We start from the raw sequence: 24873 nt of genomic DNA, 5'->3' as shown, positions 1-24873 counted from the left end.
TCGTTGAAACCAGGAGATGTCATTGCATGTGTGGGTGGTGGAACTAATAGGTTGGATAAGGTATAGTGAGCAGGACTAGAGGCTCTACAGTGAAATAAGCCAATAAACACTAACCAGAACAGAAATGGACAAGACATATTGACATTAAGGAGAGGCATGCTTAGTCGAGTGATCAAAAGGGTCCGGTGAGTGGAGAGGTTGGTTGGTGATTTAGACAGCTAGCCAGGGCATCGGTAGCACTACTATAGTGCACTACTGTTGACCACAGCCCTATATAGTGCACTACTGTTGACCAGAGCCCTATATAGTGCACTACTGTTGACCAGAGCCCTATATAGTACACTACTGTTAACCAGAGCCCTATATAGTGCACTACTGTTGACCAGAGCCCTATATAGTACACTACTGTTGTCTATACAGGAAGCAGTTTGTTTTGCACTGTCCAATAAATATGCTCTAACTCCCCAGTGTCAGTCACCCTGTCTCACAGTGCTGTGGTTGACTAGATATCCTCTAACTCCCCAGTGTCAGTCACCCTGTCTCACAGTGCTGTGGTTGACTAGATATCCTCTAACTCCCCAGTGTCAGTCACCCTGTCTCACAGGGCTGTGGTTGACTAGATATCCTCTAACTCCCCAGTGTCAGTCACCCTGTCTCACAGTGCTGTGGTTGACTAGATATCCTCTAACTCCCCAGTGTCAGTCACCCTGTCTCACAGGGCTGTGGTTGACTAGATATCCTCTAACTCCCCAGTGTCAGTCACCCTGTCTCACAGTGCTGTGGTTGACTAGATATCCTCTAACTCCCCAGTGTCAGTCACCCTGTCTCACAGGGCTGTGGTTGACTAGATATCCTCTAACTCCCCAGTGTCAGTCACCCTGTCTCACAGGGCTGTGGTTGACTAGATATCCTCTAACTCCCCAGTGTCAGTCACCCTGTCTCACAGTGCTGTGGTTGACTAGATATCCTCTAACTCCCCAGTGTCAGTCACCCTGTCTCACAGTGCTGTGGTTGACTAGATATCCTCTAACTCCCCAGTGTCAGTCACCCTGTCTCACATTGCTGTGGTTGACTAGATATCCTCTAACTCCCCAGTGTCAGTCACCCTGTCTCACAGTGCTGTGGTTGACTAGATATCCTCTAACTCCCCAGTGTCAGTCACCCTGTCTCACAGTGCTGTGGTTGACTAGATATCCTCTAACTCCCCAGTGTCAGTCACCCTGTCTCACAGGGCTGTGGTTGACTAGATATCCTCTAACTCCCCAGTGTCAGTCACCCTGTCTCACAGTGCTGTGGTTGACTAGATATCCTCTAACTCCCCAGTGTCAGTCACCCTGTCTCACAGGGCTGTGGTTGACTAGATATCCTCTAACTCCCCAGTGTCAGTCACCCTGTCTCACAGTGCTGTGGTTGACTAGATATCCTCTAACTCCCCAGTGTCAGTCACCCTGTCTCACAGTGCTGTGGTTGACTAGATATCCTCTAACTCCCCAGTGTCAGTCACCCTGTCTCACAGTGCTGTGGTTGACTAGATATCCTCTAACTCCCCAGTGTCAGTCACCCTGTCTCACAGGGCTGTGGTTGACTAGATATCCTCTAACTCCCCAGTGTCAGTCACCCTGTCTCACAGTGCTGTGGTTGACTAGATATCCTCTAACTCCCCAGTGTCAGTCACCCTGTCTCACAGGGCTGTGGTTGACTAGATATCCTCTAACTCCCCAGTGTCAGTCACCCTGTCTCACAGTGCTGTGGTTGACTAGATATCCTCTAACTCCCCAGTGTCAGTCACCCTGTCTCACAGGGCTGTGGTTGACTAGATATCCTCTAACTCCCCAGTGTCAGTCACCCTGTCTCACAGTGCTGTGGTTGACTAGATATCCTCTAACTCCCCAGTGTCAGTCACCCTGTCTCACAGTGCTGTGGTTGACTAGAATCTGGTCAATTCAGTCATGTCCATAATTATTGACACCTTTTATAAAGATGAGAGGATAAAATGACCGAATAGTTTAAATAATGCAAACACTCAGCTACAATCAGAAGGTTTTCAGACCTCTTGACTTTTTCCACATTTTGTAAACAGTATAGTTAGTATTTGTTGCTCATCTTTGTCATGGGTGCCAATACTTCTGGACCTGACTGTACATCCACGTTTACATAGGATTACATTCCATATAGCACCCTATTCCCTATATAGTGCACTACTTTAGACCAGAGACCTATTCCCTATATAGTGCACTACTTTAGACCAGAGCCCTATTCCCTATATAGTGCACTACTTAAGACCAGAGCCCTATGGCACCCTATTCCCTATATAGTACACTACTTAAGACCAGAGCCCTATAGAACCCTATTCCCTATATAGTGCACTACTATAGACCAGAGCCCTATTCCCTATATAGTGCACTACTTTAGACCAGAGCCCTATTCCCTATATAGTGCACTACTTTAGACCAGGGCACTATTCCCTATATAGTGCACTACTTAAGACCAGAGCCCTGTGGCACCCTATTCCCTATATAGTACACTACTTTAGACCAGAGCCCTATGGCACCCTCTTCCCTATATAGTGCACTACTTTAGACCAGAGCCCTATTCCCTATATAGTGCACTACTTTAGACCAGAGCCCTATAGAACCCTATTCCCTATATAGTGCACTACTTTAGACCAGAGCCCTATTCCCTATATAGTGCACTACTTTAGACCAGAGCCCTATTCCCTATATAGTTCACTACTTTAGACCAGAGCCCTATTCCCTATATAGTGCACTACTTTAGACCAGAGCCCTATAGAACCCTATTCCCTATATAGTGCACTACTTTAGACCAGAGCCCTATTCCCTATATAGTGCACTACTTTAGACCAGGGCCCTATTCCCTATATAGTGCACTACTTTAGACCAGAGCCCTATTCCTAATATAGTGCACTACTTTAGACCAGAGCCCTATTCCCTATATAGTGCACTACATTAGACCAGAGCCCTATGGAACCCTATTCCCTATCTGGTGCACTACTTTAGACCAGAGCCCTATTCACTATATAGTGCACTACTTTAGACCAGAGCCCTATTCCCTATATAGTGCACTACTTTAGACCAGAGCCCTATGGCACCATATTCCCTATATAGTACACTACTTTAGACCAGAGCCCTATGGCACCCTCTTCCCTATATAGTGCACTACTTTAGACCAGAGCCCTATAGAACCCTATTCCCTATATAGTGCACTACTTTAGACCAGAGCCCTATAGAACCCTATTCCCTATATAGTGCACTACTTTAGACCAGAGCCCTATTCCCTATATAGTGCACTACTTTAGACCAGAGCCCTATTCCCTATATAGTGCACTACTTTAGACCACAGCCCTATAGAACCCTATTCCCTATATAGTGCACTACTTTAGACCAGAGCCCTATTCCCTGTATAGTGCACTACTTTAGACCAGGGCCCTATTCCCTATATAGTGCACTACTTTAGACCAGGGCCCTATTCCCTATATAGTGCACTACTATAGACCAGAGCCCTATTCCCTATATAGTGCACTACTTTAGACCAGAGCCCTATAGAACCCTATTCCCTATATAGTGCACAACTTTAGACCAGAGCCCTATTCCCTATATAGTGCACTACTTTAGACCAGAGCCCTATAGAACCCTATTCCCTATATAGTGCACTACTTTAGACCAGAGCCCTATTCCCTATATAGTGCACTACTTTAGACCAGCGCTCTATTCCCTATATAGTGCACTACTTTAGACCAGAGCCCTATAGAACCCTATTCCCTATATAGTGCACTACTTTAGACCAGAGCCCTATTCCCTATATAGTGCACTACTTTAGACCAGGGCCCTATTCCCTATATAGTGCACTACTTTAGACCAGAGCCCTATGGCACCCTCTTCCCTATATAGTGCACTACTTTAGACCAGAGCCCTATAGAACCCTATTCCCTATATAGTGCACTACTTTAGACCAGAGCCCTATTCCCTATATAGTGCACTACTTTAGACCAGAGCCCTATTCCCTATATAGTGCACTACTTTAGACCAGAGCCCTATAGAACCCTATTCCCTATATAGTGCACTACTTTAGACCAGAGCCCTATTCCCTGTATAGTGCACTACTTTAGACCAGGGCCCTATTCCCTATATAGTGCACTACTTTAGACCAGGGCCCTATTCCCTATATAGTGCACTACTTTAGACCAGAGCCCTATAGAACCCTATTCCCTATATAGTGCACTACTTTAGACCAGAGCCCTATGGCACCCTCTTCCCTATTTAGTGCACTACAGTAGAACAGGACCCATAGGGAATAGGGTTCCCTTTAGGACACATGTCTATATTTGAGCCGATTTGCCCTCCAGCACAATCTGCTCACCGTTAAAGTGATTGGCAGTTCTATTAGAGTGCTGCAGTTTTCACCGTGTCACTCGTACCTCAAGACGATTGATTCAGTAGTAGGTCAGCGAGTGTTGCAGGAGGCATTTTGTCACCCCTGATGACTTGCTTACAGATTCATGTATATTTATGAAAGTGGTTTATAGTTCATATTTCACGTCAATGTACTGGTGTGTAAGTATATGTATATTAATAACAAACATAGTGGCATTTACACTACCAACAAATGGAGCGCTAGCCTGGATCCCATCTGTTTGTGCTCTATTTACCAACTCCTTAGGGAATGGTCATGACTGGCTGGCTAATTTCATAAGGAGTTGACAAGAGACCAGAAACAGACTGGCACCCAGGCTAATAAATAACATGTATAACTGGCTATGCAGACTGGCACCCAGGCTAATAAATAACATGTATAACTGGCTATACAGACTGGCACCCAGGCTAATTAAAAGCATGTATAACTGGCTATACAGACTGGCACCCAGGCTAATTAAAAGCATGTATAACTGGCTATACAGACTGGCACCCAGGCTAATAAATAACATGTATAACTGGCTATACAGACTGGCACCCAGGCTAATTAAAAGCATGTATAACTGGCTATACAGACTGGCACCCAGGCTAATTAAAAGCATGTAGAACTGGCTATACAGACTGGCACCCAGGCTAATTAAAAGCATGTATAACTGGCTATACAGACTGGCACCCAGGCTAATTAAAAGCATGTATAACTGGCTATACAGACTGGCACCCAGGCTAATTAAAAGCATGTATAACTGGCTATACAGACTGGCACCCAGGCTAATAAATAACATGTATAACTGGCTATACAGACTGGAACCCAGGCTAATTAAAAGCATGTATAACTGGCTATACAGACTGGCACCCAGGCTAATTAAAAGCATGTATAACTGGCTATACAGACTGGCACCCAGGCTAATTAAAAGCATGTATAACTGGCTATACAGACTGGCACCCAGGCTAATTAAAAGCATGTATAACTGGCTATACAGACTGGCACCCAGGCTAATAAATAACATGTATAACTGGCTATACAGACTGGAACCCAGGCTAATTAAAAGCATGTATAACTGGCTATACAGACTGGCACCCAGGCTAATTAAAAGCATGTATAACTGGCTATACAGACTGGCACCCAGGCTAATTAAAAGCATGTATAACTGGCTATACAGACTGGCACCCAGGCTAATTAAAAGCATGTATAACTGGCTATACAGACTGGCACCCAGGCTAATTAAAAGCATGTATAACTGGCTATACAGACTGGCACCCAGGCTAATTAAAAGCATGTATAACTGGCTATACAGACTGGCACCCAGGCTAATTAAAAGCATGTATAACTGGCTATACAGACTGGCACCCAGGCTAATTAAAAGCATGTATAACTGACTATACAGACTGGCACCCAGGCTAATTAAAAGCATGTATAACTGGCTATACAGACTGGCACCCAGGCTAATTAAAAGCATGTATAACTGGCTATACAGACTGGCACCCAGGCTAATTAAAAGCATGTATAACTGGCTATACAGACTGGCACCCAGGCTAATTAAAAGCATGTATAACTGACTATACAGACTGGCACCCAGGCTAATTAAAAGCATGTATAACTGGCTATACAGACTGGCACCCAGGCTAATTAAAAGCATGTATAACTGGCTATACAGACTGGCACCCAGGCTAATTAAAAGCATGTATAACTGGCTATACAGACTGGCACCCAGGCTAATTAAAAGCATGTATAACTGGCTATACAGACTGGCACCCAGGCTAATTAAAAGCATGTATAACTGGCTATACAGACTGGCACCCAGGCTAATTAAAAGCATGTATAACTGGCTATACAGACTGGCACCCAGGCTAATTAAAAGCATGTATAACTGGCTATACAGACTGGCACCCAGGCTAATTAAAAGCATGTATAACTGGCTATACAGACTGGCACCCAGGCTAATTAAAAGCATGTATAACTGGCTATACAGACTGGAACCCAGGCTAATTAAAAGCATGTATAACTGGCTATACAGACTGGCACCCAGGCTAATTAAAAGCATGTATAACTGGCTATACAGACTGGCACCCAGGCTAATAAATAACATGTATAACTGACTATACAAAACCATGAAGAGTATTAACTGAAAACATTAGTAGTGTATTGTGACTAGACATCACCACTGTGCATCACCTCCCTACCTTAATAAGTACACATATCACATCAACGGATTACAATGAGTTATTCATTTATTCATATAAAAATAACAAAATAGCCTGATATCCCCAATCAGTCAATGGACAGCAACACACAAAATAACTTAAAACTCTAAATAAACACTGACTGTATTCCTGCAAAACACTTATTTCTGCACTGTAGAATCAGCCAATCATGACAACATACTGTAGAATCAGCCAATCATTAACAACATACTGTAGAATCAGCCAATCATTGACAACATACTGTAGAATCAGCCAATCATTGACAACATACTGTAGAATCAGCCAATCATTAACAACATACTGTAGAATCAGCCAATCATTAACAACATACTGTAGAATCAGCCAATCATTAACAACATACTGTAGAATCAGCCAATCATTGACAACATACTGTAGAATCAGCCAATCATTGACAACATACTGTAGAATCAGCCAATCATTGACAACATACTGTAGAATCAGCCAATCATTAACAACATACTGTAGAATCAACCAATCATTAACAACATACTGTAGAATCAGCCAATCATGACAACATACTGTAGAATCAGCCAATCATTGACAACATACTGTAGAATCAGCCAATCATTAACAACATACTGTAGAATCAACCAATCATTGACAACATACTGTAGAATCAACCAATCATTGACAACATACTGTAGAATCAGCCAATCATTGACAACATACTGTAGAATCAGCCAATCATTGACAACATACTGTAGAATCAGCCAATCATTGACAACATACTGTAGAATCAGCCAATCATTGACAACATACTGTAGAATCAGCCAATCATTAACAACATACTGTAGAATCAGCCAATCATTAACAACATACTGTAGAATCATCCAATCATTAACAGCATACTGTAGAATCAGCCAATCATTGACAACATACTGTAGAATCAGCCAATCATTAACAACATACTGTAGAATCAGCCAATCATTAACAACATACTGTAGAATCAGCCAATCATTGACAACATACTGTAGAATCAACCAATCATTGACAACATACTGTAGAATCAGCCAATCATTAACAACATACTGTAGAATCAGCCAATCATTAACAACATACTGTAGAATCAGCCAATCATTAACAGCATACTGTAGAATCAGCCAATCATTGACAACATACTGTAGAATCAGCCAATCATTGACAACATACTGTAGAATCAGCCAATCATTAACAACATACTGTAGAATCAGCCAATCATTAACATCATACTGTAGAATCAACCAATCATTGACAACATACTGTAGAATCAGCCAATCATTGACATCATACTGTAGAATCAACCAATCATTAACAACATACTGTAGAATCAGCCAATCATTAACATCATACTGTAGAATCAGCCAATCATTGACAACATACTGTAGAATCAGCCAATCATTAACAGCATACTGTAGAATCAGCCAATCATTAACAGCATACTGTAAATCAAATCAAATCAAATTTTATTTGTCACATACACATGGTTAGCAGATGTTAATGCGAGTGTAGCGAAATGCTTGTGCTTCTAGTTCCGACAATGCAGTAATAACCAACAAGTAATCTAACTAACAATTCCAAAACTACTACCTTATAGACACAAGTGTAAGGGGATAAGAATATGTACATAAAGATATATGAATGAGTGATGGTACAGAGCAGCATAGGCAAGATACAGTAGATGGTATTGAGTGCAATATATACATATGAGATGAGTATGTAAACAAAGTGGCATAGTTAAAGTGGCTAGTGATACATGTATTACATAAAGATGCAGTAGATGATATAGAGTACAGTATATACATATGAGATGAATAATGTAGGGTATGTAAACATTATATTAAGTAGCATTGTTTAAAGTGGCTAGTGATATATTTCCATCAATTTCCATCAATTCCCATTATTAAAGTGGCAGGAGTTGAGTCAGTATGTTGGCAGCAGCCACTCAATGTTAGTGGTGGCTGTTTAACAGTCTGATGGCCTTGATAGAAGCTGTTTTTCAGTCTCTCGGTCCCAGCTTTGATGCACCTGTACTGACCTCGCCTTCTGGATGATAGCGGGGTGAACAGGCAGTGGCTCGGGTGGTTGTTGTCCTTGATGATCTTTATGGCCTTCCTGTGACATCGGGTGGTGTAGGTGTCCTGGAGGGCAGGTAGTTTGCCCCCGGTGATGCGTTGTGCAGACCTCACTATCCTCTGGAGAGCCTTAAGGTTGTGGGCGTAGCAGTTGCCGTACCAGGCAGTGATACAGCCCGACAGGATGCTCTCGATTGTGCATCTGTAGAAGTTTGTGAGTGCTTTTGGTGACAAGCCGAATTTCTTCAGCCTCCTGAGGTTGAAGAGGCGCTGCTGCGCATTCTTCACGATGCTGTCTGTGTGGGTGGACCAATTCAGTTTGTCTGTGATGTGTACGCCGAGGAACTTAAAACTTACTACCCTCTCCACTACTGTTCCATCAATGTGGATAGGGAGGTGTTCCCTCTGCTGTTTCCTGAAGTCCACAATCATCTCCTTAGTTTTGTTGACGTTGAGTGTGAGGTTATTTTCCTGACACCACACTCCGAGGGCCCTCACCTCCTCCCTGTAGGCCGTCTCGTCGTTGTTGGTAATCAAGCCTACCACTGTTGTGTCGTCCGCAAACTTGATGATTGAGTTGGAGGCGTGCGTGGCCACGCAGTCGTGGGTGAACAGGGAGTACAGGAGAGGGCTCAGAATGTACCCTTGTGGGGCCCCAGTGTTGAGGATCAGCGGGGTGGAAATGTTGTTGCCTACCCTCACCACCTGGGGGCGGCCCGTCAGGAAGTCCAGTACCCAGTTGCACAGGGCGGGGTCGAGACCCAGGGTCTCGAGCTTGATGACGAGCTTGGAGGGCACTATGGTGTTAAATGCCGAGCTGTAGTCGATGAACAGCATTCTCACATAGGTATTCCTCTTGTCCAGATGGGTTAGGGCAGTGTGCAGTGTGGTTGAGATTGCATCGTCTGTGGACCTATTTGGGCGGTAAGCAAATTGGAGTGGGTCTAGGGTGTCAGGTAGGGTGGAGGTGATATGGTCCTTGACTAGTCTCTCAAAGCACTTCATGATGACGGAAGTGAGTGCTACGGGGCGGTAGTCGTTTAGCTCAGTTACCTTAGCTTTCTTGGGAACAGGAACAATGGTGGCCCTCTTGAAGCATGTGGGAACAACAGACTGGGATAGGGATTGATTGAATATGTCCGTAAACACACCAGCCAGCTGGTCTGCGCATGGTCTGAGGGCGCGGCTGGGGATGCCGTCTGGGCCTGCAGCCTTGCGAGGGTTGACACGTTTAAATGTTGGCTGCAGTGAAGGAGAGTCCGCATGTTTTAGTTGCGGGCCGTGTCAGTGGCACTGTATTGTCCTCAAAGCGGGCAAAAAAGTTATTTAGTCTGCCTGGGAGCAAGACATTCTGGTCCGTGACTGGGCTGGTTTTCTTTTTGTAATCCGTGATTGACTGTAGACCCTCCCACATACCTCCTGTGTCTGAGCCGTTGAATTGAGATTCTACTTTGTCTCTATACTGACGCTTAGCTTGTTTGATTGCCTTGCGGAGGGAATAGTTACACTGTTTGTATTCGGTCATGTTTCCGGTCACCTTGCCCTGATTAAAAGCAGTGGTTCGGGCTTTCAGTTTCACGCGAATGCTGCCATCAATCCACGGTTTCTGGTTTGGGAATGTTTTAATCGTTGCTATGGGAACAACATCTTCAACGCACGTTCTAATGAACTCGCTCACCGAATCAGCGTATTCATCAATGTTGTCGTCTGACGCAATACGGAACATATCCCAGTCCATGTGATGGAAGCAGTCTTGGAGTGTGGAATCAGATTGGTCGGACCAGCGTTGAACAGACCTCAGCGCGGGAGCTTCTTGTTTTAGTTTCTGTCCGTAGGCAGGGATCAACAAAATGGAGTCGTGGTCAGCTTTTCCGAAAGGAGGGCGGGGCAGGGCCTTATATGGGTCGCGGAAGTTAGAATAGCAGTGATCCAAGGTTTTTCCAGCCCTGGTTGCGCAATCGATATGCTGATAAAATTTAGGGAGTCTTGTTTTCAGATTAGCCTTGTTAAAATCCCCAGCTACAATGAATGCAGCCTCCGGATAAATGGATTCTAGTTTGCTGTAGAATCAGCCAATCATTAACATCATACTGTAGAATCAGCCAATCATTGACAACATACTGTAGAATCAACCAATCATTAACAACATACTGTAGAATCAGCCAATCATTAACAACATACTGTAGAATCAGCCAATCATTGACAGCATACTGTAGAATCAGCCAATCATTAACAGCATACTGTAGAATCAGCCAATCATTAACATCATACTGTAGAATCAGCCAATCATTAACAACATACTGTAGAATCAGCCAATCATTAACAACATACTGTAGAATCAGCCAATCATTGACAGCATACTGTAGAATCAGCCAATCATTAACAGCATACTGTAGAATCTGCCAATCATTAATTAACAGCATACTGTAGAATCAGCCAATCATTAACAGCATACTGTAGAATCAGCCAATCATTAACATCATACTGTAGAATCAGCCAATCATTAACATCATACTGTAGAATCAGCCAATCATTAACATCATACTGTAGTTTAAAAAAAAACTCATGTTTGTGTTGATGGGTTATTGGGCCAGCGACCCAAATGGCACCCTATTCCCTACATAGTGCACTACTTACGACCCGAGCCCCAACGACCTTGGTGAAAAGTAGTGCACTTTATTCGGAATAGGGTGCCATTTGCGACGCAGTTTGTTTTCACACAACATGCAGAACAAAGAGCCGCATTAGCAGGTACATTAGGAAGAAATGACGCTGTAAATTAACAGGACTGAAAGGTCCTGAGGTATGTTAATTAAATAACAACACATATTATTAGGATCCCCATTGGCTGTTGGTATGTTATTAGGATCCCCATTGGCTGTTGGTATTTTATTAGGATCCCCATTGGCTGTTGGTATTTTATTAGGATCCCCATTGGCTGTTGGTATTTTATTAGGATCCCCATTGGCTGTTGGTATGTTATTAGGATCCCCATTGGCTGTTGGTATTTTATTAGGATCCCCATTGGCTGTTGGTATTTTATTAGGATCCCCATTGGCTGTTGGTATTTTATTAGGATCCCCATTGGCTGTTGGTATTTTATTAGGATCCCCATTGGCTGTTGGTATGTTATTAGGATCCCCATTGGCTGTTGGTATTTTATTAGGATCCCCATTGGCTGTTGGTATTTTATTAGGATCCCCATTGGCTGTTGGTATTTTATTAGGATCCCCATTGGCTGTTGGTATGTTATTAGGATCCCCATTGGCTGTTGGTATTTTATTAGGATCCCCATTGGCTGTTGGCATTTTATTAGGATCCCCATTGGCTGTTGGTATGTTATTAGGATCCCCATTGGCTGTTGGCATTTTAGTAGGATCCCCATTGGCTGTTGGTATGTTATTAGGATCCCCATTGGCTGTTGGTATGTTATTAGGATCCCCATTGGCTGTTGGTATGTTATTAGGATCCCCATTGGCTGTTGGTATGTTATTAGGATCCCCATTGGCTGTTGGTATGTTATTAGGATCCCCATTGGCTGTTGGTATGTTATTAGGATCCCCATTGGCTGTTGGTATGTTATTAGGATCCCCATTGGCTGTTGGCATTTTATTAGGATCCCCATTGGCTGTTGGTATGTTATTAGGATCCTCATTGGCTGTTGGTATGTTATTAGGATCCCCATTGGCTGTTGGTATGTTATTAGGATCCTCATTGGCTGTTGGTATGTTATTAGGATCCCCATTGGCTGTTGGTATGTTATTAGGATCCCCATTGGCTGTTGGTATGTTATTAGGATCCCCATTGGCTGTTGGTGTGTTTTGTTAGGATCCCCGTTCAGCTACTCTTCCTGGGGTCCACATGAAACATGACATAATACAGAACATTAATAGACAAGAACAGCTCAAGGACAGAACTACATGCATTTAAAACAAGAACAATATAACTAAAATGTTCTGTACTGACTCAATACTGAGGAAAAAAACACAGAGAGACCAATTATTCTAGTCCTACATTTATCATTTTCATATATTACATATAAATTCAGTAGCATCTATCAGTACATACGCATATTTAGGTTAAATAGGGGAGAGGCATTGTGTTTCTTAAAGCCAGGTTTGCTGTTCACTTGAGCAATCTGAGATTAAAGGGATTTCCATTTCCAATCATGGCTCTATATAATACTGTACGTTTTCTTGAATTCATTGGGGATTTGGGGACTGTGAAAAGACCCCTGGTGGCATGTCTGGTGTGATAAGTGTGTGTGTCAGAGCTGTGTCTTTGACTACGTAAACAATTTGGTAGGTTCAACACCTCTTTGGGCTCTACTCAACATCTTCATAACGGTTATTTTGATGGTGCCCGAGGTGGAACTGAGCTGTTAAATCCACAAGTGGCTCCCGGCATTATAACTAAAGCGGACATTGCCAATGGCAATGCAGATTTGTTAACAAGTGGGAACACTGCAATGTGATATGTAATCTACACCTTGATAATAGAAATCCTTATTATTTTGTTTAATGCGTAATTATTTCTATGTAGCCTACACATTCTGAACTTCTAACGCAAGTGAGGAGGGTGTGGCTTCGAGTGAGGAGGGTGTGGCTTCTAGTGGGGAGGGTGTGGCTTCTAGTGAAGCGGGTGATGCTTCATGACAATGATCGCATGTGCAACTGCTCATCGATTTGACGGCTCCAATGCAGTTCCACCTCAGATACTGCCATAACAGCCGCTATGCATGTGTCTGCTATCGTTGGTTAACGATTGATCTGACTGAATCTAGGTTTAAATCAAGGACAGACCTCTCCCCGTCTTTACAACCATTGAATGAATAGGTTTTGACCATGACAGTTTACAATCCAAGGTAATGCCAAGTAATTTAGTCTCCTCATCTTGCTCAACAGCCAATTGATTCATTATCAGACTCAGCTGAGGTTTTGAATTTAGGGAATCATTTGTACCAAATACAATGCTTTTAGTTGTAGAGATACTCAGGACTAATGTATTACTGGCCATCCATTCTAAAACTGACTGCAACTCTTTGTTAAGTGTTGCAGTAATTTCATTAGCCGTGGTTGCTGACATGTATAATGTTGAATCATCAGCATACATAGACACACATGCTTTACTTAAGACTCGTGGTCAGTCATTTAGTCTGGGTTTCTGTATAGCACTTTCTGACATCTGTTGATGTAAAAAGGGCTTTATAAATACATTTGATTGATTAGTAAAAAGAAAATAGAAAAGAGTAGAGGGCCTAGAGAGCTGCCCTGTGGTACACCACACTTTACATTTTTGACATTAGAGAAGCTTCCATTAAAGAAAACCCTTTGTGTTCTATTAGATTGATCACTCTGAATCCATGATATGGCAGAGGTTGAAAAGCCTCTGCCACATACGTTTTTTCAATAACAAGACATGGTCAATAATATCAAAGGCTGCACTGAAATCTAACAATACAGCTCCCACAATTTTCTTGTTATACATATCTTTTTTTCCTTTTCTTTCAACCAATCATCAGTCATTTGTGTCAGTGCAGTACTGTACATGTTGAGTGCCCTTCTCTATAAGCATGCTGAAAGTCTGTTGTTAATTTGTTTACAGAGAAATAGCATTGTTTCTGGTCAATCACAATTTTTTTAAATTAAGATTGCTAAGAGTCGGCAGCAAGCTGATTGGTCCGCTGTTAGAACCAGTAAAGGGTGCTTTTCCATTCTTGGGTACCGGAATTACTTTGGTTTCCCTCCAGTTCTAAGGACAATTATTTGTCCTCCAGACTCAGATTAAAGATATGACAAATAGGAGTGGCTATCTAGTGTGAATCCATGTTGACTTGAATTTCAACTGAATCAAGTGAGTGCTTGTTCATTTTTTTCCCCTTCATTTTGATGCAAGTGACTGTTGGCTTCTTCTTTCCATTGATGATTCTTGCAAGAGGATATTGTTCTATGTACATGCATGTCCTCTACAGCTCGTCCCTCGCTTCCCAGGTTGATCCTCTACAGCTAGTCCCTCTCTTCCCAGGTTGATCCTCTACAGCTAGTCCCTCTCTTCCCAGGTTGGTCCTCTACAGCTCGTCCCTCTCTTCCCAGGTTGATCCTCTACAGCTAGTCCCTCTCTTCCCAGGTTGATCCTCTACAGCTAGTCCCTCTCTTCACAGGTTGGTCCTCTACAGCTCGTCCCTCGCTTCCCAGGTTGATCCTCTAAAGCTAGTCCCTCTCTTCCCAGGTTGGTCTAGTGCTGGGTAGTGTACTGTAGTGTCCCAGGTTGGTCTAGTGCTGGGTAGTGTAGTGTCCCAGGTTGGTCTAGTGCTGGGTAGTGTAGTGTCCCAGGTTGATCTAGTGCTGGGTAGTGTAGTGTCCCAGGTTGGTCTAGTGCTGGATAGTGTAGTGTAGTGTCCTAGGTTGGTCTAGTGCTGGGTAGTGTAGTGTCCCAGGTTGGTCTAGTGCTGGGTAGTGTAGTGTCCAAGGTTGGTCTAGTGCTGGGTAGTGTGGTGTAGTGTCCCAGGTTGATCTGGTGTAATGTCCAAGGTTGGTCTAGTGCTGGGTAGTGTAGTGTAGTGTCCCAGGTTTGTCTAGTGCAGTGTCCAAGGTTGGTCTAGTGCTGGGTAGTGTAGTGTAGTGTCCCAGGTTGGTCTTGTGCTGGGTAGTGTAGTGTAGTGTCCCAGGTTGATATCGTGTAGTGTCCAAGGTTGGTCTAGTGCTGGGTAGTGTAGTGTAGTGTCCCAGGTTGATCTAGTGCTGGGTAGTGTAGTGTCCCAGGTTGGTCTAGTGCTGGGTAGTGTAGTGTCCAAGGTTGATCTAGTGCTGGGTAGTGTAGTGTAGTGTCCCAGGTTGGTCTAGTGCTGGGTAGTGTAGTGTCCCAGGTTGATCTAGTGCTGGGTAGTGTAGTGTAGTGTCCCAGGTTGATCTAGTGCTGGGTAGTGTAGTGTCCCAGGTTGATCTAGTGCTGGGTAGTGTAGTGTCCCAGGTTGGTCTAGTGCTGGGTAGTGTAGTGTCCCAGGTTGATCTAGTGCTGGGTAGTGTAGTGTCCCAGGTTGGTCTAGTGCTGGGTAGTGTAGTGTAGTGTCCCAGGTTGATCTAGTGCTGGGTAGTGTAGTGTCCAAGGTTGGTCTAGTGCTGGGTAGTGTAGTGTCCCAGGTTGATCTAGTGCTGGGTAGTGTAGTGTAGTGTCCCAGGTTGATCTAGTGCTGGGTAGTGTAGTGTAGTGTCCCATTTTTGGTCTAGTGCTGGGTAGTGTAGTGTAGTGTAGTGTCCCAGGTTGGTCTAGTGCTGGGTAGTGTAGTGTAGTGTCCCATTTTGGTCTAGTGCTGGGTAGTGTAGTGTAGTGTCCCATTTTGGTCTAGTGCTGGGTAGTGTAGTGTCCCATTTTGTTCTAGTGCTGGGTAGTGTTGTGTAGTGTAGTGCTGGGTAGTGTTGTGTAGTGTCCCAGGTTGGTCTAGTGCTGGGTAGTGTTGTGTAGTGTAGTGCTGGGTAGTGTAGTGTAGTGTCCCAGCCTGTCCTCTACAGCTCGTCCCTCTCCTCCCAGCTTTCTCTCGTGTTGAGTAGTGTAGTGCCCCAGTTTGGTCTAGGGCTGGGAGGTGTTGTGTAGTTTCCTGCCTGGTCCTCTACAGCTCGTCCCTCTCCTCTCCCTCACAGTGACATGCTTCCCTCTGGCTGTTCATGAAGGATCTGCAGCCCAGCGTCCACACTGTGTTGTACAGAGTATCTGCTACGGTCTCACAGGCTGGGAGGGGGAGAGAGAGAGACAGAGGGTTAGGGTTGAGGGAGGGAGGGAGGGAGGGAGAGAAAGAGGGAGGGAGAGAAAGAGGGAGGGAGGGAGGGAGGGAGGGAGGGAGGGAGGGAGGGAGGGAGGGAAAGAGGGAAAGAGGGAGGGAGGGAGGGAGGGAGGGAGGGAGGGAGGGAGGGAGGGAGGGAGGGAAGGAGGGAGGGAGGGAGGGAGGGAGGGAGGGAGGGAGGGAGGGAGGGAGGGAGGGAGGGAGGGAGGGAGGGAGGGAGAGTAAATGTAGATAAACTTGGATTATTTTCGCAAGGAGTTATACAGGATACTAACCTCAAAATTTAAACCTGCAAATCTAAATTCCTTAAGACTCGCCTTACCTAAAACCTTTTGGACTAAATTACCTGAATGGATTCTTACTTCCAAGGAATATAAAGAAAAAAATTTATAGGGGGAGGGAGAGGAACACATGGAACAGCTAATAGCACTGAAGGAGGAGGGAGAGGAACACATGGAACAGCTAACAGCACTGAAGGAGGAGGGAGAGGAACACATGGAACAGCTAACAGCACTGAAGGAGGAGGGAGAGGAACACATGGAACAGCTAATAGCACTGAAGGAGGAGGGAGAGGAACACATGGAACAGCTAACAGCACTGAAGGACGAGGTCAGAAATCTGAGGTGTGACAGAGAGCAGGACTCTCCCCCAGACAAGCCAGCAGAACAGCCCACCTCAGACCCGGACCACAGCCTCAACACCACAGTGGGACAGACAACACAGGACCCACCAACCCAACAGACCCCACCCCCTCCTAACAGACTCCACCCCTTCCCAACAGCCCACCTCAGACCCAGACCACAGCCTCAACACCACAGTGGGACAGACAACACAGGACCCACCAACCCAACAGACCCCACCCCTCCTAACAGACCCCACCCCCTCCTAACAGACCCCAGCCCCTCCTAACAGACCCCACCCCCTCCTAACAGACCCCACCCACTCCTAACAGACCCCACCCACTCCTAACAGACCTAACAGACCCCACCCCCCCTAACAGACCTAACAGACCCCACCCCCCCTAACAGACCCCACCGCTCCTAACAGACCCCAGCCCCTCCTAACAGACCCCACCCCCCCCTAACAGACCCCACCGCTCCTAACAGACCCCAGCCCCTCCTAACAGACCCCACCCACTCCTAACAGACCTAACAGACCCCACCCCCCCTAACAGACCCACCACCTCCTATCAGACCCCCCCCCCCCTAACAGACCCCACCGCTCCTAACAGACCCCACCCCCCCTAACAGACCCCACCGCTCCTAACAGACCCCAGCCCCTCCTAACAGACTCCACCACTTCCTAACAGACCCCACCCCCTCCTAACAGACCCCACCCCCCCCCCTAACAGACCCCACCCCTCCTAACAGACCCCACCCCTCCTAACAGACCTAAACTAAACTTTTGCCTAAACTCAGGTGCCCAAACACTAGGCATGTCCTGGAGCTGTTGTCAGAGGACAAACACTAGGCATATCCTGGAGCTGTTGTCAGAGGACAAACACTAGGCATGTCCTGGAGCTGTTGTCAGAGGACAAACACTAGGCATATCCTGGAGCTGTTGTCAGAGGACAGACTAGGGACCCCCAGCCACATCATCATTCACATGGGCACAAATGATCTGAGGGCACAGCAGGAAAGGCTGGCAACAGCACTCAAGAGAGTGATTGAAACAGCTTCTTCCACTTTCCCCAACGCACAAGTGGTTACCTCCACCCTGCTACCACCAAAAGACTATCATTCTGTCACAATACAGCGGGTGAATCCAAGTATTTCCCGAGACTGTGCCTCAAAACCTAATGTCTACCTGGCCCACCCACTCCACCCTGAACTTGAGCAGCCTTTACCCTGACTAGAAATGAGTCAGGAAATAATGTCAACAGAGAAAAATGGCCACCTATATCTATATCCCCCTACTTTAACAGCTTCTCCATCCTAGACCGGGAAATCAACCATATTCAGGCCCAGGGACATGTACTAGTTTGTGGCGACCTAAATTCTAGAACTGGACAAGAACCTGACACCTTCAGCACACAGGGGGACAAACACCTACCTGGAGGTAACAGCATTCCCTCCCCCATATGCCCCCCATAGGCACAACTACGACAACATAACAAACAAAACCTCCCCCATAGGCACAACTACGATAACCAACAAAAACGGGTCACAACTCCTGCAGCTCTGTCACACGCTGGGTCTGTACACAGCCAATGGTAGGCTTCGAGGAGACTCCTAATGTAGGTACACCTACAGCTCATCTCTTGGCAGTAGTACTGTAGACTACTTTTTCACTGACCTCAACCCAGAGTGTCTCAGAGCGTTCACAGTCGGCCCACTTGGCAGTAGAAAGCCTAACAGTATATTTGACCTTTCAGCTTCCCTATCCAATCTAAATATTTAAAGCAGACAACCTAAAAAATATGAACAACAATGATAAATGGTTTGATGAAGAATGCAAAAACCTAAGAAAGAAATTGAGAAACCTGAACAACCAACAACATAGAGACCCAGAAAACCTGAGTCTACGCCTTCACTATGGTGAATCACTAATACAATACACTACAAAACAATACACTACGGGAAAAGATGGAACAGCATGTCAGAAATCAGCTCAACGTCATAGATTCTAACCGCTTCCGGGAAAATTGGAACACACTAAACAAACAACAACACAAAGAATTTATTTAACCTTCATTTAACTAGGCAAGTCAGTTAAGAACAAATTCTTATTTTCAATGACGGCCTAGGAACAAATAAGAATTTGCAATTCTACATAATTTTACACGACTGGAGGCTTTGGCAAAATAAAATAAAAAAAGAATACTGCACATATGATCAAAATGACAGGCTACTATGACAAACTGAGAATCTGAGATACATAAAAACCACCTTGTCTTGAATCCATCAATAGCCTACCTAGGCCAAGGTGTGTGGAGACACCTATTGTAGGCTACGGTATGAGGAGGAAATTATAGTCCTAAAAAATAATTATCCGCAGCTTATTCGCCGGCGCATTCTTGCCAAACTCCTACATCTCACTCTTGTTTTCCTTTGTGAAATATTTTGTTAGCCTATAGCAGACAGATTCGACCTATAGCAGACAGATTCGACCTATAGCAGACAGAATCGACCTATAGCAGACAGATTCGACCTATAGCAGACATATTCGACCTATAGCAGACAGATTCGACCTACAGCAGACAGATTCGACCTACAGCAGACAGATTCGACCTATAGCAGACAGATTCGACCTATAGCAGACAGAATCGACCTATAGCAGACAGATTCGACCTATAGCAGACAGATTCGACCTATAGCAGACGGATTCGACATATAGCAGACCGATTCGACCTATAGCAGACAGATTCGACCTGTAGCAGATGGATTCGACATATAGCAGACCGATTCGACCTATAGCAGACAGATTCGACCTATAGCAGACAGATTTGACCTATAGCAGACAGATTTGGCCTATAGCAGACAGAATCGACCTATAGCAGACAGATTCGACCTATAGCAGACAGAGTCGACCTATAGCAGACAGATTCGACCTATAGCAGACAGAATCGACTCTTCTCTTTTCAGCAGAAGCCATTCGGTTTCCAACCTGTGTTTTCCCGCAGTTGTATTTGAAATATTGCGAAACGCCTGTTTTTTTGTCTGCATACTGTTCATTGACAGATTTGCGGCACGTTCGTAGACAATGCCTGGGTATTGGCATACACACAATCCACAGCTAGGTCATTTTGTTGCCTGGGTATTGGCATACACACAATCCACAGCTAGGTCATTTTGTTGCCTGGGTATTGGCATACACACAATCCACAGCTAGGTCATTTTTTGTTGTTGTTGTTAAGTAGCTGTGGTAGGATCCGGCTCAAACAAAGCACTGCGTCTACGGTCAAGTGTTACAGAGTATAATTCAGTAGCTATCTCACCTTTGACCTTTGACACAAGCCCCAGGCTCTTCTTCAGGTCAGAGCAGATAGCGTGGAGACACAAGCGGTACTTGGAGTCACAGCGGTTTTTGTCGGAGCCGCAGGTGTCATAGCAACTGTCCAGCTGGTTACAGCACTGAGTCATGGCTGGGATGCCCATGTCAAACTGTGTTGGGACAATAACAAAAATACAGAAAGATATACAGGTTATAAGTTAACATAACATAGGATTTATATACACTCACACAAAAAAAAGGTGCTTTCTAGAACCTAAAATGACTTCAGCTGTCCCAATAGGAGAACCCTTTGAAAAACACTATTTGGTTCCAGGTAGAACCCTTTTGAGTTCCATGTAGAACCAGTTTGGTTCCAGGTAGAACCCTTTTGGGTTCAGTGTAGAACCCTTTTGGTTCCAGGTAGAACCAGTTTGGTTCCAGGTAGAACCCTTTTGGTTCCAGGTAGAACCCTTTTGAGTTCCATGTAGAACCAGTTTGGTTCCAGGTAGAACCCTTTTGGTTCCAGGTAGAACCCTTTTGGGTTCAGTCTAGAACCCTTTCCATAGAGGGGGCTATATAAGGGCCCTTTAAGTATAGTATGTATTGTATGAGAAAACAGTCTGCGGTTTAGGTGTCGGGTATTAGTACAGTATCATACACTGTCTACAGTCAGTGATAGTTAAAACATACACTATCTGGTACCTGGAATCCTAGGAGGTCGGAGCTGCAACCATTGGGCTCTGGGATCACATAACCAATGCGATGCACAGGTGTCTTACCTGAGAAGGAAAGGTGAACAACTCTAATTCAGACCCATTTACAGTTAATTATGTTGGTCCACAGATTGATCAATAGGTTGTTATCAATCAGCACCAATTGAACATTCAACACCCTATTGTGAAGTTTATTGACAAGAACCGAAACTGAAAAAAAGGTGCTATCTAGAACCTAACATGTTTTTTCTGCCCTTTGGAGAACCCTTTATGGTTCCAGGTAGAACCCTTTATGGTTCCAGGTAGAACCCTTTATGGTTCCAGGTAGAACCCTTTATGGTTCCAGGTAGAACCCCTTTGGGTTTCATGTAGGACCCCTTCCACAGAGGGTTCCAATGCACATGGAACCCAAAAGGGTTCTCCCTGGAACCAAAAAGGGTTCTACCTGGAACCATAAAGGCCTAGCCAGTCTCCAGATCTCAACCCCATAGAACATCTTTGGAAGGAGTTGAAAGTCCGTGTTGCACAGCAACAGCCCCAAAACATCACTGCTCTAGAGGAGATCTGCATGGAGGAATGGGCCAAAATACCAGCAACAGTGTGTGAAAATCTTGTGAAGACTTACAGAAAACATTTGACCTCTGTCATTGCCAACAAAGGGTATATAACAAAGTATTGAGATAAACTTTTGTTATTGACCAAATACTTATTTTCAACCATAATTTGCAAATAAATTCATTAAAAATCCAACAATGATTTTGAGATTTTCAGGATAACACTCAGTATCTAGGTTCTGTTACATTCAGGATAACACCCAGTATCTAGGTTCTGTTACATTCAGGATAACACTCAGTATCTAGGTTCTGTTACATTTAGGATAACACTCAGTATCTAGGTTCTGTTACGTTCACAGCTCGATTCAGTCCACATCGTGGAAGTTCAGTGGTATAGCTGCATTTCAGTTTAATGTTGTCGCTTTCGCGGAGACTGCATTTACGGCTGCACATGTCGGCTCAATCGGAAATGATCTTTAAATCTAGAATGCGCTATAGCCCTGAACTTCCGCAAATACGGTTTGAATCGAGCCCTAGGTGTCTATAGCCAGGCTTGACATGGCAACACCATGGAGTCATACTGAGATGTTACTGTAATCACTGATAGACACACACAACTCTTGTCCCATCCTTACCGTATTTGCATTTGTACTGACACAATCCGTTGCGTCCCCCCATCAATTCCACCAGGGAGTCAAAGTATCCATTGGCTGTCTGGAGGCTCTCTTTGATGGAAACCAAGCCCCAGTCAGAGTCCTCTTCCTGGGCTTCGACGACAGGTACCACAGGGCTGGCTGTATCCTCCGCTGGAGCTTCTGCCTCTGCCTCTGCTGCCTCTTCAATGGCCTCTGTCGCTTTTTCTAGTTCCTCCTGGTCAGCCAAATCTTTCAAGATGGTGTCCTGAATCTCAGTCTCTTTAGCGAGGTCTTCCTCCTCCACCTGGGCAGACAACTCTTTAATCATGGCTTCTGTTATCAGGGCCTCTTTAACAAGGGTCTCCGGATCCATGTAAGCAGGGTCTTCCACCACTGGCATGTCCGCCATGAGGGCCTCTGTGTCTGGGGCTTCATCTGCCATGACAGGGGCGTTTACTAGCGGATCATCAGCAACAGGGGAGTCCGCAACTGCTTCCTTGACTACAAATGCCCCAGCTACAATGGTATCTGCAACAGGCTTGTCGGCCACCAGGTCTTCAGCCACTGGGGTGTCTTCTACAGGTTCCTCCACTGCAGGCGTATCATCAACAACCAGGCTATCTACCCCCACGGTATCACCCTCCACCCTGATATCTACAGCAGTAGGTGTATCATCAACAACCAGGCTATCTACCCCCACGGTATCACCCTCCACCCTGATATCTACAGCGGTAGGCGTATCATCAACAACCAGGCTATCTGCCACCACGGTATCACCCTCCACCCTGATATCTACAGCGGTAGGTGAATCATCAACAACCAGGCTATCTACCCCCACGGTATCACCCTCCACCCTGATATCTACAGCGGTAGGCGTATCATCAACAACCAGGCTATCTGCCCCCACAGTGTCACCCTCCACCCTGATATCTACAGCGGTAGGCGTATCATCAACAACCAGGCTATCTGCCCCCACAGTGTCACCCTCAGTAGCAGCAGCAACGGTGTCACCCTCGGTAGCAGCAGCAGCAGCAATGGTGTCACCCTCGGTAGCAGCAGCAGCAATGGTGTCACCCTCGGTAGCAGCACCAGCAGCAACAGTGTCACCCTCGGTAGCAGCAGCAGCAATGGTGTCACCCTCGGTAGCAGCAGCAGCAGCAACAGTGTCACCCTCGGTAGCAGCAGCAGCAACAACGGTGTCACCCTCGGTAGCAGCAGCAACGGTATCACCCTTGGTAGCAGCAGCAACAGTGTCACCCCCGGTATCACCCTCGGTAGCAGCAGCAACAGTGTCACCCTCGGTAGCAGCAGCAACGGTATCACCCTTGGTAGCAGCAGCAACAGTGTCACCCCCGGTATCACCCTCGGTAGCAGCAGCAACAGTGTCACCCCTGGTATCACCCTCTGTATCACCCTCGGTAGCAGCAGCAACGGTGTCATCCCCGAACATGGTTTCTGCCTCTGGGACTTCCTCTTCAGGAGTGATGTTCCTGACCAGAGAAGCAGACATCCCCCAGGAGAGGCAGAGAGAGAGCAGGAGGAAGTCTGAGGTGCGCAGCAGCATGGTGGCGAGACAGATAGAGAGGAAGTCACAGCACAGGGGGGGGGGGGTCTAGACGGGTAGGTCTAAGAGGAAGACATCCACATTTGGATCCAGGCAGACGGAGTCGAAGCAGAAGGGGGGGGGGGGTGTTGGTAGGCAGAGAAAGACGTCCACACTCCGCTGGAGGTCTGGGACAGCTGGACAGGAGAGGACCAGGGTGACTGTTGTTGACAAGGTGTGAGAACGAGAGGCACTTAGGATCAATAGACTCAGAGTACTGACTGAGGCTGTGTAAGAGGCAGAGAGGACTTTGGCTGCTGACTAGGCCAGGGAGACAGCGAGGCACGGAGTATCGACACCGGGTTCAAAGGTCTGTTGATAGGGAAAGGCCTGCCTGGACAGACTGTAGTGGGCTGGAATTGTGGGCTGTCCTGCATGACTGCATAGCCTAGACACCATGGTTTATCCAGGTGTTTTTTTATTCTTTATCTACAGTATATTTTTACCCAGAAAGTTTGGGATGTGCATATCACCTTTTTCCATGTTAGTCGTGTTATCTCCCGTTGAGAGAGAACGTTCATGCTCACCATAGCACTTGTCTCTGTTACATCCTCTCTTCTCCTCTGCTGTGAAACCTCTCTCCTCTCTCCAAGTGCTCGCTCCCATCTCCTAAAGAAATATTGAATTAATCTAATCCCAGTAATCCCGTCACTTTAAACTTCATCAGAGGGAACTCAGTAAGATTCAAATGTTTAGCTTCATCAGTGCTAAAAATCACATTTGTTATAAGGTGATCTCAGATCAGCTGAGCAGCTAATCATAACGTCTTTGAGAACATAGAGTGACTAGATGATACACCGAGTGCACAGAACATTAGGAACACCTGCTCTTTTCATGACACAGACTGACCAGGTGAATCCAGGTGAAATCTATGATCCCTTATTAATGTCACTTGTTAAAGCCACTTTAATCAGTGTAGATGAAGGGGAGGAGACGGGTTAAAGAAGGATTTTT

At 45.4% G+C, this 24873-nt stretch overlaps 1 protein-coding gene across 2 annotated transcripts; it reads right to left on the bottom strand.

The window, feature by feature from the left end:
* Window positions 1–12608: 12608 nt before the first annotated feature.
* Window positions 12609–24127, bottom strand: LOC109883508 (uncharacterized). Of its 2 annotated transcripts, none has more exons than XM_031816830.1 (4): window positions 22317–24127; window positions 21105–21193; window positions 20419–20584; window positions 12609–16429 (listed from the first exon to the last, which is right to left on the bottom strand). In XM_031816830.1, the coding sequence occupies exons 1-4, from the start codon at window positions 23878–23880 to the stop codon at window positions 16311–16313; spliced, it is 1938 nt and encodes a 645-aa protein (XP_031672690.1). In that variant the 5' UTR covers window positions 23881–24127; the 3' UTR covers window positions 12609–16310. The 2 variants fall into 2 exon arrangements, with proteins under 2 accessions (XP_031672690.1, XP_031672691.1); XM_031816831.1 differs by having other exon boundaries at window positions 21117–21193.
* Between the last annotated feature and the right edge of the window lie 746 nt (window positions 24128–24873).

This window comes from Oncorhynchus kisutch, unplaced genomic scaffold (assembly GCF_002021735.2).
Source record: "Oncorhynchus kisutch isolate 150728-3 unplaced genomic scaffold, Okis_V2 scaffold878, whole genome shotgun sequence".
Classification (NCBI taxonomy): domain Eukaryota; kingdom Metazoa; phylum Chordata; class Actinopteri; order Salmoniformes; family Salmonidae; genus Oncorhynchus; species Oncorhynchus kisutch.
The sequence above is the reverse complement of the archived record's forward strand: the minus strand, read 5'-3'. Positions and strand labels throughout refer to the sequence as shown.